At 52.9% G+C, this 13359-nt stretch overlaps 1 protein-coding gene across 6 annotated transcripts in view; it reads right to left on the bottom strand.

The window, feature by feature from the left end:
• Positions 1–10695, bottom strand: part of LOC123098314 (cyclin-A3-1-like) — a 29067-nt gene extending 18372 nt beyond the window's left edge. For 5 of the 6 annotated variants that reach the window (XM_044520280.1, XM_044520279.1, XM_044520278.1 and 2 more), the window contains exons 1-7: positions 10224–10695; positions 9291–9517; positions 9131–9209; positions 8966–9042; positions 8480–8510; positions 8247–8399; positions 8025–8165 (exon numbers count right to left, since the gene is read on the bottom strand). In XM_044520280.1, the coding sequence (XP_044376215.1) occupies positions 8025–8165; positions 8247–8399; positions 8480–8510; positions 8966–9042; positions 9131–9209; positions 9291–9517; positions 10224–10475 (960 nt within the window). In that variant the 5' untranslated portion in view covers positions 10476–10695. Of the gene's footprint in view, positions 1–6478; positions 8166–8246; positions 8400–8479; positions 8511–8965; positions 9043–9130; positions 9210–9290; positions 9518–10223 lie in introns of those variants that run through there. The other variant, XM_044520275.1, reaches the window with a different exon arrangement.
• Between the last annotated feature and the right edge of the window lie 2664 nt (positions 10696–13359).

The following is a 13359-nucleotide window of genomic DNA, read 5'->3' on the forward strand; positions in this document are numbered from 1 at the left end:
GTACTTTGCTGGGAATTTATGTTTCTGCAAGGTCCACCACATGAAATTCCGAGGTATCTTATCATAGGCCTTCTCCAACTCAATGAACACCATATGCAAGTCCTTCTTTTTCTCCCTGTATCTCTCCATAAGTTGTCGAACCAGAAAAATGGCTTCCATGGTCGACCTCCCAGGCATGAAACCAAACTGATTTTTTGTCACGCTTGTCATTCTTCTTAAGTGGTGCTCAATGACTCCCATAGCTTAATTTTATGGCTCACCAGCTTAACTAATTTCATGGTAATTAGTACAATGTTGAACACCCCCCTTATTCTTGAAGATTGGTACTAATATACTCCGCCTCGATTCTTTCGACACCTTGGTTACCAGAAAAATGAGGCTGGAAAGCTTAGTTATCCATACTATCACTATGTCTTCGAGGCCTCTCCATATCATAATGGGGATGCAATCAGGGCCGCCTTGCCTCCTTTCATCCTTTTAAAGTGTTACTGGCCTTAGACTCCTGAATTCGCTACACAAAACTCCTACTTGTATCGTCAAAGGAGTCGTCTAGTTAAATGGTAGAACTCTCATTCTCTCCATTGAATAGCTTGCCGAAGTACTCCCGCCATCTATGCTTAATCTCCCCGCCCTTCACTAGGAGCTAATATGTTCTGTCGTTGATGCATCTGATTTGGTCGACATCCCTCATTTTCCCTTTCTCCTTCCTTCGTGTCTAAGCGCTGGTAGAGGTCGTCATACGTCGGACCTCTTGCTTCACTCATAATCCACTTTGTGGCCTTCTTTGCCACCATGTACTTATTTGTATTGGCTGCACTCCTATTGTCGGAGTAATTGGCCACGGGTATCCCGAAGACGGCAAGACAATATTTCAAGACATCGGGGCTAGAGAAGCCCCTCAATCCGACTGCCCGGCTGCTCCTGCCGGCTCCCCGTCCGACTGCTCTGCCTGGCCGGCTGCCGGCTGTCGACTGCACCAACTAGCCGGCTGCCGGCTTCAGCCCGACTCGACACCGACGAGACGGTCGTACCCGAGCACTATTCACGTGTCACCCCAGCCATCATGTATAGTGTCACTTGTCCCCCGGCACTATTTATGAAGTGACCCAGGGGACAAGCATGACACCCCACCATGCCTTGCCCATGCCACCACTTAGCTTACTTCCTAAGCTAGCCATGCCTATATATATGGGCACACATCCATCCATCCAAGGAGGATGGACTCACTCTCACACACACTCACACGTGAGCACCCATATGCTCACGGCCATGAGCATGGCCGGCCACTAGCATGCCCCATACGCATGCATATACCAGATCAGATGCACTTGGCACTGATCTCGGATATAGCTCCGGGAGCAACTCTGTACCAAATATACTACAGATACTCAGACATGCAGGAGTAGGGGTATTATCTCTCCAGAGAGCCCCGAACCTGGGTAAACTAGCGCGTGCTACTCGCATACCCGCTCCCGGGCCTGTCAGCAGCAGTCTTACCCTCACACTAAGCCCTTGTGGCATCTGTCGCCTCACACCCCCCGTGAGAATACCACGACAGTTAGCGCCCATCGTGGGGTGGTACTACTACTATGCTACCACGCTGCTGCTGGTTTCGCAGTCCGGGCGGGACCATCTTCGCCATCACCGCCGCGGCGTCGCGCCGTCTCTCCGGTAGCGCTCGGGGGCTCGACTTCGACCCGCCCCCGGAGCGGCCGCGCGGGACGGCGCGTCCTCGTCGTCGGCCTCGCCGCCTTCGTCATCATCACCGTTGCAACACCGATCGTCCGTCCGCGCATGTGCCGCACGTACGGTGCCTCGCTTCGGTCGGCCGCATCCGTGCGCGCGCCGTGCCGCGTCGCTCGCGTCTGCTCCCTTCCGCGTTGTGCCTTGCTCCGGCCGAAGCGCGCGTTCGCTCCTCCATATATCATCTACGCTAGCTAGCTAGATGCAAGTCGTGCAATGGTCATACTCAGCACAGACACATCCTATACGCTTCCCAGGCTATGGTCGTACTCTCATATGCTGGCCATGTACTATCCATTCGCTAACCAGATACAAGTTGGATACTGCCCATATATTGGTCGGATAATGGCCGTGCATCAGTCAGACAGTGGCCGGACAATGGCCTGGCTCGGCCCGACGCCCAGCCCCGTGCCGCTGCCGTGGGCAGCGCTCCACCTTGCGCGGTCGTCGTCACGCTCCCCGCGCTGCTCATACCGCCGCGCGCGCTCGCCGCTCCGGCTCCGCTGCACCTACCTGCTGCTTCGCCCGCCTCCACACCAGCGCCGGCCCTGCTCTCCCGCCTTCCACGCTACTCTGCCAGGCTCCGGAGCCGCCGGCCGGGTCGCGCGTCCTGCGCCGGCTCCGCCTCGGGCTCGCGTCGTCGTCCTGGCGCCCGCGTCCTCTGCCCCCCGCGGCGTCCGGCCTTCCGCTGCTGCGCCGCCTCGCGACGCTCGGCCGACTCCTCCAGCCTCCACCTCGACTCGGTCGCGCCCGACTCGTCCGCCCCGACACGCCTGGCCTCCTCCCCGCCTCGCGCCGAGCCGGATGCCGCTTCGGCCGCCTGCTCCACCTCGCGCCGCGCCGGCTACCGCCCCGGCGACTGCTCCGCCGGTCTCCCTCCTCACCCGGCTGGCGGCTCGGGCCGCCCCGCGCGTCGCCTCGCCCGCGCCCGGCCGCCTCGCGCGCTTGCCGATCGTTGCGGTGCCCGCCGACTCCTCCACCGGGTCCCGCTCCGTGCTCCGGGTCCGGCTGCGTCACGCGCATCCCCGGCCGGCTGTGCGTGTGCACATGCTTCTGCCGGCTATCCGTCGCGTCCGCGCACCCGGGCCGACTCCCGCGCCCGCCTGCTGCGCCTGGCCGCCCCTCGCCCGCACTCGCACCGGCTCTGCCTCGCCTAGCTGGCTGCGCCTCGCCGAGCCGCCTCCACCGCCCGCGGCCGGGTGGTCCGCATCCGCCAACTCCGCCCAGCCATGCCGTCTGCTCCGGCTCCTCGTCGCCGCACCGGATCCTCCCCGCCTGCCTGCTCCGCCTTCCGCTACGGCCGCCTCGCTCGCCCCGCGTGCTGGCTGTGGCTCCGTCCCCCGCCGCCTGCGTCGCGCGCCTCCACCATCGGCTCCCGCGTCGAGTGCACTGTCTGGATTCCCCCGCGCCGCACACGCGCACCAGCGTCCCCCCAGCGTCCGCGTGCTGCTACGTGCCTCGTTCCAGCTTCGTCCGTGGCGTCCGACGACCCCAGCGCCGCCTCATGCGCACCCCCTGTTGGTGCTGCTCCTCATCGCGCCACTGCCGTCACCTCCTTCCTCTGCCCGGGGCAGCGCTGCTCTTCCCAACCGTAGCGCCTCCTGCACACGCGCGAGGGCGCCGCGCCTGGCTCCCTCGCGCCCGCGCCGGCGCCCGCCCGCCCGCCTCCATGGCCGCGTGCTCGCGGGCCCCTGTCGCCGTGGCCTCGAGCACCCTGCCGCGCCTCTCCACCGTGCGGCCGTCCCGACGCGCCTCCTCCCCGGGATCTCCGCGCCGGCTCCGCCTTCTCGCCTAGCCGGCCCCGAGCCCGGTCTCCTCGCGTCCACAGCTGCGCCCGACTCCGGCTTCCCGCCCCGAGCGCCAGGTCCTCCTCACGCTGCACGCCCGCCTCTGGCCTCGTCACGCGAGGCCACTCCACCGTGCCGCCTGCGCCTGGCCGGCTGCTCCGCCTCCAGGCAGCGGGTCGGCCGCCTCCCGTGCACTCACTGCTTCAGGCGCGCCAGCCGCCATCCGCACCGCGCCAAGTCGCCCAAGTCCCGCTACCCGGCCGCCGACTCCCCCTCCGCGCCTGCACAGCCGGCTCCGGCCACCCGGACGGCCGGCTCCGCCCGCCACCCGGCTTCACCCACCACCCGGCCGGCCGGCTTCCGGCTCCCCGCTCGCTCTTGCCGACGGTTCAGCCAGTGTGAAGAAGATAAAAGAAAAAAAGGGGCGGGCTGGGTCCGGCTGCTCACATGCAGTCGGACGAAAAAAAAGAGAAAGAAAAAGAGGTGTGTGTGCGTCCGCCTGCCGAGATCCGGCTGGCCGGGTGCCTACAGCCGAGGAAAAAGAAAAGAAATATGCGTCCGACCGCGGGCTACCTGGCCGGCTGCAAAGGGCCCGACTGCTGTTTTCGAAGTCTGCCTGCCCAGCCAGCTGAAGAAGAAAAAGAAGAAGACAAAGTAGTTGCCGGGAGATCCGGCCTGACTGCTCAGCAGTCGGCCCGAATCTCGGGGGCTACACCCAGCGGGTGCGCTGACGCGCCCCCGTGAAGAAGAAGACAAAGTAGTCGCCGGGAGATCCGGCCCGACTGCTCAGCAGTCGGCCCGAATCTCGGGGGCTACACCCAGCGGGTGCGCTGACGCGGCTCCACGAGGAAGAAGACAAAGTAGTTGCCGGAAGATCCGGCCCAACTGCTCAGCAGTCGGCCCGAATCTCGGGGGCTAAACCCAGTGGGTGCGCTGGCGCGCCCCCACGGAAGATCGCAGACAAGAGAAGAGTTTCGTCCGGCTGCCAGCAGCTGGCAGAAGAAGAAAAAGGGCGCTGCAAGACGCCTCGCCGCCTGGCCGGTCAAGCCTGACCGGCCCGGAACCCCCTTCGAGCACCCGGGGGCTCGAAGGCAACACCCAGCGGGTGCGCCGGTGCGCTCCGCGAGCGCCGAGCCGCGCCGGCTGTCTTCGGCAAACTCCGCCTCGGCTACATGAAAACCAATGTGAGCTCCTCACCCGCATATTTTTTCACCGCGAGAGCACAGATAACCACGAGCGATGTTCGGGGGCTATCTCCGCATTTCATTACAGTTGCATCACTGTTCGCCTCGGCGCCAGCCAGAGTTGGCTCGGAGGCTGGCCGCTTGGCCTGAGACGTTAGTTCCAGCAGACGGCTTAGTAGCGTGCGCGGTACCAAAGGCCCACTCTTAGTCACAGACCGCAGAGCGGCTGTCCGGCTAGCAAGAGTGAACGCTGGAGGCCACCCACGCGAAAAACGTCCGGGAAGAAAAGCGGTTCGGGCGACCCGGCCGTTTTCTTTGTGAGTATCTGCTCGGTTAAATTCGCTCCCAGAGTCTGAGTATTGTACACTCCACTCCACGGCCCACTCTCAGCCACAGACCGCAGAGCGGCTGTCCGGCAAGCGAGAGCATAAGCCAAAGGAAACATGAAAGAGATTGAAGGGGGCTCGGACGAAACCGAGTCGGCACCCTCCGCATAAAACTTGCAGTGCTAAAAGCAATCATTTGATATATCTGCGTGGACTAACTTTGTCTTTTGCATGATCATTTCCATGAAACACCCGCCGAAAAACCTCCGCCCAACTTTGCCAAGTTGCCCGGAGGCTTGGGGGCTACTGTCGGAGTAATTGGCCACGGGTATCCCGAAGACAACAAGACAATATTTCAAGACATCGGGGCTAGCAAAGCCCCTCAGTCCGACTGCCCGGCTGCTCCTGCCGGCTCCCCGTCCGACTGCTCTGCCTGGCCGGCTGCCGGCTGTCGACTGCACCAACTAGCCGGCTGCCGGCTTCAGCCCGACTCGACACCGACAAGACACCGACGAGACGGTCGTACCCGAGCACTATTCACGTGTCACCCCAGCCATCATGTATAGTGTCACTTGTCCCCCGGCACTATTTATGAAGTGACCCAGGGGACAAGCATGACACCCCACCATGCCTTGCCCATGCCACCACTTAGCTTACTTCCTAAGCTAGCCATGCCTATATATATGGGCACACATCCATCCATCCAAGGAGGATGGACTCACTCTCACACACACTCACACGTGAGCACCCATATGCTCACGGCCATGAGCATGGCCGGCCACTAGCATGCCCCATACGCATGCATATACCAGATCAGATGCACTTGGCACTGATCTCAGATACAGCTCCAGGAGCAACTCTGTACCAGATATACTACAGATACTCAGACATGCAGGAGTAGGGGTATTATCTCTCCAGAGAGCCCCGAACCTGGGTAAACTAGCGCGTGCTACTCGCATACCCGCTCCTGGGCCTATCAGCAGCAGTCTTACCCTCACACTAAGCCCTTGTGGCATCTGTCGCCTCACACCCCCCCGTGAGAATACCACGACACCTATCTAGGTGTAGTCTGATAGATTCTTTCTTCTCCTTAATAGCCTTGTGGACATCATCGTTCCATCATCAGGTATCTTTAGCTTCGGTTCTACTTGCCTTGGTCACTCCAAACTCCTGTGAAGCCACCTTGCGAATGTAAGTCACCAACTTCATCCAAATATTGTCCCCATCACCTCCTCCCTCCCAAAGGCCCTCCTTAGTGAACCTCTCCTTGAAAGCCTGAGCCGCCTCCCCATTGAACTTCCACCACTTCATTCCAGCGACTTTGGCGTGCTTATCCCACTGGACACGAATTCGAAAGCGAAAGTCAACCACCACAAGCTTATGTTAAGGGACAACACTCTCTCTCCAGGCATCACAGGTATCACCTTAGAATCTAGGCAAGCACACCTGTCTTCTCATATCGAGAGGACGAAACCAATCTGGCTAGAGTGTTGACCACCACTAAAAGTTACTAGATGTGATTCTCTCTTTTAAAGAGGGTATTAGCGTAGGCCAGAGCGAAGCTTAAGACATATTCTCCTTCGTGATTCCTTATGCCATAGCCAAAGTCTCCATGCACTTCAAAACTTGTGTTAGATATACCACGTGGCCATTGAGGTCTCCTTATATGAAGAGCTTCTTGCTAATATGTATACTACTAACCATGTCCTTCATGCCTTCCTAGAACTCTCTCTTGGTGTTCTCATTGTGCCCTACTTGCCAGACATACACGCCGATGACATTGAGAACTAAGTTCCCAACTACCAGCTTGACTAGGATAATCCGGTCCTCACGCCTCTTGACGTCCATCACTCTAGACTTGAGGCTCTTGTTGATCAAGATGGCCACCCAGTTTCTGTTTGCGGTTGCCCCCGTGAGCTTGAAGCCGGTATCCTCCACCTACTTTGTCATATGTCCCCTCCATTTGGTTTCTTAGACCCAAAGGATATCAATATCTCTCCTCGCCATTGTATCAACTAGCTCCCGTAGACCCTAGGTTCCAGCTACCTAAGCGGATCTATAAGGTCTTCATACCAAATATGTAATTTTCTTCTTATTTACATCCCTCATGTAACCTTCCATTAGATTGAGATAATGTCTGTACAAGTCTGATGTATTATGGTGTAATTTTGTTTAGCATTCCGGCGTCAAGTTTAATGGTGTAGAAACCGTACAAACGGATTACAGCAATTCTATTGAGAACAGAAATTTTGTTATCTGCATCAGTTGTGAGCAGTTGCTGTAGTTTGAGATCCCAATCGTCTTTCTGATTATCAGCTTTCGTTTGTTACTGCTTATAATGGCACACTAACCGATTCATTTCATGGGCAGATAGGTTCATTATTCAGTCAACTTCCGTACATAAACTATTTTGCTTATGACATGTGCAAAATAGTTGACGCATCTAATTCAAATAAGTTCGTCAGCAATCAGTGCTCTGGTCAGAGGCAATATATTCAACATAAACTGGTGATGAAATTCCAAAACACGTTAGGATTTGCCCTGAAACTTTATATGCAATATCACAGAGTGTGGCACCATCGTGTTCTATCATCTGTACAAAAACCCTCCAGTCGCATATCATGTCAACCTATCAATGATGCTAGCCGCGCTCCTATCAATGCAACTGGAACTGCGACACGGAAACTGATTCCCGGCAGGCGTGGAAAAGCAGGAAGCCGACAGACACCAAATCCCCAATGTCTGAAACAAAGCCTGTATCTCTACCTACTAACAAAATAATTTGTAGTTTCTGCAACGCCTGCAAAAGATGTTGCAAGAGTACTTTGGCCTTTCACCGTCTGATGTTCTTCAGGAAACGCGGAGGCATATTTTTAGGTGAAGCCATTGCCGACACACCCTCAAGTTGTACAATGATCGAAAAAACAAATTCAAAAAAAAAGCACGCATGCAAAAGCCAAAAAACTGGGGAAAGCGCATCTTACCTCGCGATCATTATACTTGACTTTGATGGCCTCTCCTTTCAGGCCCGGATACGTTCCATTCAACTGCAATTTGCGTATCATCAAGATGCAAGACTTGAGATCAGAGACCTTGTATTTCGTGTTCCTTTGCAGCGTCAGGTTCTGCAGAATAAACACAAGCTAATATCAGAAAACTATAAAGCATAATGTAGATTCAACAAAGGAGTAGTCATGTCTTCTTACCCAAGGACGGGCAGTTGGGCTGATTGTGAACCTGGCCAAAAAAAGGCAGGCAGCAGCAACAACTGATGGATTGAACTTTATGCAGTCATAGTCCAGCAAGCTCAATTCTGCAAGGTAGCTGCACAGAAACTCCAGCCTCTTCGCTTTTGCACGCTAAGGTTTGAAGAGGGGACAGACATTATAATAAAGAACATTAAGTGAATAGAATATCAGATGCTGCAACGGATACTTACATCACGTCCGCGGCAAACAGTTATGTATCTCCTACAACAGACATGCATTGAACATCAGGGTTAGGATCTTTTGAGTCCAGTGTGGCAATAATCATAAGACAAGATATATGTTATGCGAATTAAACATGGTAACTTTTGTAGATTGACGTGGTTGTGGGGATGGCTTGGCCATCGAAACTGTGTTCGGCGTACCTCACTAGATGTCGTGGAAAAAAATTATTCTCAGATGCTGCCCATGTGCTTGCTAAACATAGACAGACATGAATTCTCATAAGTTTTTCACTAGCCAGATCTAGGATTTATCTCATTTCAGAGTATTTTATTTGGCAGAACAGACATGTACCGAACATTAGGCTTAGGAATGTATTTGAACACAATATAGCAGTAGTTATAACACTACTTATATTTCTGAACTTTCATGGTAACTGTTTTACTACAGAGGATATTTTATCTTCTGAATGTAAAAGTTTCAGCTAAAGCACATACCGTAGAAAAGTTCTTGCAGTGGGACTCCCCATCTCAAAGTTAAGAGATTTCAGTATGTCAGACTCCATCTTCACCACCTTTGATGCACAAAAACCACAAATGTTTCTCCACCATTCAAGGCCTGGAAATTTACTATGCTACTAAGTTAGCAGAAGCAAGGCTAACCTGCTGCCTGGTGTACGTGTTGGCAGCAACGTTCCTGTATCTTCGAACCTCATGCACAAATATGCCATCTTCATATTTCCTGCAACATTCCATTCATGCTAGTCAGATAGTCACGCTAAGAGATAAACAAAAAAGAGATAACAATGGTTTAGTTCCCTACGCAGCAACAATCAATGCGGTCACACCAAGTAATTGCAGCTTGTCCTGGCTAATGACATTTGCTGTGAGGAAGCGATCGACATATGAAACTGCAAGGTGAAGTGTGTCAGCAGGAAGCCTGAATGTCAAAGCCACGTACACCAGCCAGTCCACTAGGAACGCCCTCATTTTGGGATTGATATCTTCCTGTGTTGTCCGCATGTAGTCATCCCTCGGCCTCCTCGATGCCTAGAAAATGTAGACAACAAAGTCGCCAAAAGAGCCTATTTACATCGACCCAAACAGCAAAAACATATTGCATTATGTGCATAGTAACGATTGTATCTTCAGATAATTAAGATGAAATCAGGATAAAAAGAGAAGCTAACATAGAATATACTTAGTGGTGTCTTGCTGTGCATACTGCCAGCTTCGGCATGTAGTAATCCCATAAATGTGTAACCTGCTTCTGGTTTATTAACAGAGCAGCAAAATTTCATTGCTCGGCAGAGACGGAAACTCACAATTGCCCAATGCCAGTGTACTAATTTCACCATTGCCTTAGCCACAAGTAACTAAACAACTACTCCCTCCGTCCCATAATATAAAAGTTTTTTTCAAGCTATTGTTAGCTTGAAAATGATTTTATATTATGGGACGGAGGATAGATAATATCCCACATTCATAACAAAAAAAATTGAATAATTCACTGCAGTATATGATGTATCCACAACACAATGCAATCCCCCAAAATTCCAGAAACTCATGCGCACAACGTGATCACGCCCCAAAAATTCCTCAATTCTATCCAATGCGACCTCGCCTTGACTACCAGATGCGACTAGTCCGACCACAAAACCATGTAAACCCGACCGCTAGCGAAGCCGACTTGGAGAACGAACTCGTACCTCCACACGCAGGATCAGACGAGAAGGGGAATCGAGAAGCCCCTCACCTCCAGGGACCGCATGTACCGGTCGATGTCCCCGAGGTACGGCGCCATACCCGACCGGAGCCCCGCGGGGTCCGGCTGCTCCGAGTCCGAGTCCAGCAGGCGGGCGAGGTCGGCCGCGGTCTCGTCGTCGATGTCCCCGGGGTACGGCGCGACAGCCGCTGCGGCCGCGGCGGGGTCCGGCTGCTCCGGCTCCGAGTCCGGGTCCGGCGTGCGGGCGGGGCCGGTGACGCTCTCCTCGTCGCTGACCTCCATCCTCTTCCGGTCGCGGGTTCTCCCTGACGGGCGGCCGCGTCGTCTGCTTGGAAGCCCTCGGCGACGGTTGCAGCGGCGCCGAAGCGTTGCTCGAGGTTGAGACGATAGGCGGCTTGGCGGTTCGTGGCTGGCCTTTTAAGGGGCGGGAAGACGCGGGCGGTGCTCTCCATCGCCTCCGGCTCCGCCCTCCTCTGTCGGCGCTGGCCGCGCAGTTTCATTTCGTTTCTTCGTGCTGGGTTTTGGGCTAATTTTTTTTAAATAATACATTTTTTAATTAAATTACAGAAATATTACGCTGAAAAAAGATTTTTCAAAAATAATACACTGTCGGCCCGCTGCAGGCCGACTGAGCCCAGTCAGCCCACAGCAGGCCGACTGGTGGCCATCAGCTTGCTGCTGGCCGATTGGGCTGTCGGCCACCAGATCAAGCCTAGTCGGCCTGCAGTTGGCCGACAGGGTCCAGTCGGCCTGCATTTGGCCGATAGGCCTGCAGTGGGCCGATTAGGCTCAGTTGGCCTGCTGTGGGCTGACTGGTGCATGCCACCATTTTTTTTTCGAATGATCGCTAGTTTTTTTGTAAAACTTTGACGTATTCCGCACAACCCTTTCCCGCCACCCGTTTCCCGCCACCCGTTTCCCGCCACCCGTTTCCCGCCACCCATTTTCCGCCACCCGTTTCCCGCCATACCGCGGTCGTTCTTTCCCGCCATTTTCTCCTGTCTACCTATAAAACCCCCTTCAGACGGAGGTGGATAAGCATTGCAGTGTAGCGTAGTTGAGATGTCCCATTATCCTTTCGATCGTAGTTTTCACCCTGGGATGAGCAGGACTCTTCTGAGGCTAGCTACCGATTTCAGGATGGATAATAGGATAGTTCCATGGGACGAACTCACCGGTAGTGACACCATAATGAATGAGTTGGCTCACCAATTATGTAGGTCTGGGTGGCCTGAAAGGACCTATGAGGAGGTACGTAAAGAACTTTTTAGGTTGCATGACAGGTGGAAGAAGGTAGTGGTGCCGAAGAGTGAACTTTCAGAAGGATTGCAGCAAATAATCCATGTTTATGGACTGAGGAGAGCGAGGACGAAGATGATATCTTCATGCCGCCGCTTCCGGGTTCTGCATCGTCGAAGGGCAAGAGTTCTTCATCATCGAAGGGCAAGGTTTCTGCATCGTCGAAGGGCAAGAGTTCTTCATCGTCGAAGGGCAAGAGTTCTGCATCGATCGAGGATGACGATGATGACTTCATGTAGTTTTTATGTTGTATGTTGTGAGTTCAGTTACGTGCCATTTAATTTAGATGTAGTTCTATCTAGTTGTTTGTAATGTCTCGTTGTATGAATATTATGTTCTATCTAAATATGATCTTGTAGTTCCGATAACAGAGTACTAAAATAGAGTAGGCATATGTCTCGTACATAAGTACATAGTCATTTTTCTCATACATAGAATAGACATAAGTCTCACACAGAAATAGATGGTAATGTCTCTACTGATAGATAGGAGCGTCAATGACGACGTCTGGCCTGGCGGGGAGGCGGATCTCGAATGACAAATTCATCACATATAACTCGGTTTCCTGTAGCAATGCAACTCAACAACTCTTTTCCATTCCCATTCGCTCAGCATTTCTTGAATCTTGCCATCATCAGTTATGTCAATCAATTTTCTTTCCCCAGGGCCATCTGACTGCTTCCTGCTGACGTAGTACACAAAATCGTCTTCCTTTAACCCTTGCTTCAACATGAATTTAGTCTTCAACCAATCAAAAGTGAGGTCCACTTCACTAACTTGCACAACACTTGGAGAAAAGCCTTGGACATGAACAATAGGGCTAAGCACCCACTGAGTACCCTTAGCCATCTGCAACACACAAATCACATTGAGTACCTAACCTACCCCTTAATATCCCCACTAACAAATATTAGACATGTCTATATATTACGAAGCTATATATTACAGAATATTAACGGAGCAACTAATACAATTCACCCACGTACAAGTATATTACGAATATTTGCCGTAGCAACTACAAATATTGACAGATTAATATATTTGACTGGACTGCCTATATTACGGACCTTTTTTCTGAACTACTACATATACTGACACTCCTAAATACTTGACATCCACATATAGGACGGATTATTACCGGAGCAACTACACATTTTTACACAACTAATTAGTTGACATCTAAATATATTAACAAATACTACCGGAGCACCTACGAAAAATAAAATGTGGGCTGAAATATACCCTTGAAGCGTGCGTGCGAACGAAGAACGACGAACGGCGGCCACCAAACTGCCGGTGCTCCGGCTCCAACGAAGAACGACGAACAACAGCTTCACCTCCACCACACTGCCCCAACTTCACCACCACCACACTGCAATGCTTATCCAGCTCCGTCTGAAGGGGGTTTTATAGGTAGAGAGGAGAAAATGGCGGGAAAGAACGACTGCGGTATGGCGGGAAAGGGTTGGCGGGAAATGGGAGGAAGGAAACGGGTGGCGGGAAATACGAGGAGGGAAACGGATGGCGGGAAACGGGTGGCGGGAAACGGGTTTCAGCATCGATCGAGGATGACGATGATGACTTCATGTAGTTTTTATGTTGTATGTTGTGAGTTCAGTTACGTACCATTTAATTTAGATGTAGTTCTATCTAATTGTTTGTAATGTCTCGTTGTATGAATATTATGTTCTATCTAAATATGATCTTGTAGTTCCGATAACAGAGTACTAAAATAGAGTAGGCATATGTCTCGTACATAAGTACATAGTCATTTTTCTCATACATAGAATAGACATAAGTCTCACACATAAATAGATGGTAATGTCTCTACTGATAGATAGAAGCGTCAGTGACGACGTCTGGCCTG

This window comes from Triticum aestivum, chromosome 4D, assembly GCF_018294505.1.
Source record: "Triticum aestivum cultivar Chinese Spring chromosome 4D, IWGSC CS RefSeq v2.1, whole genome shotgun sequence".
NCBI lineage: Eukaryota > Viridiplantae > Streptophyta > Magnoliopsida > Poales > Poaceae > Triticum > Triticum aestivum.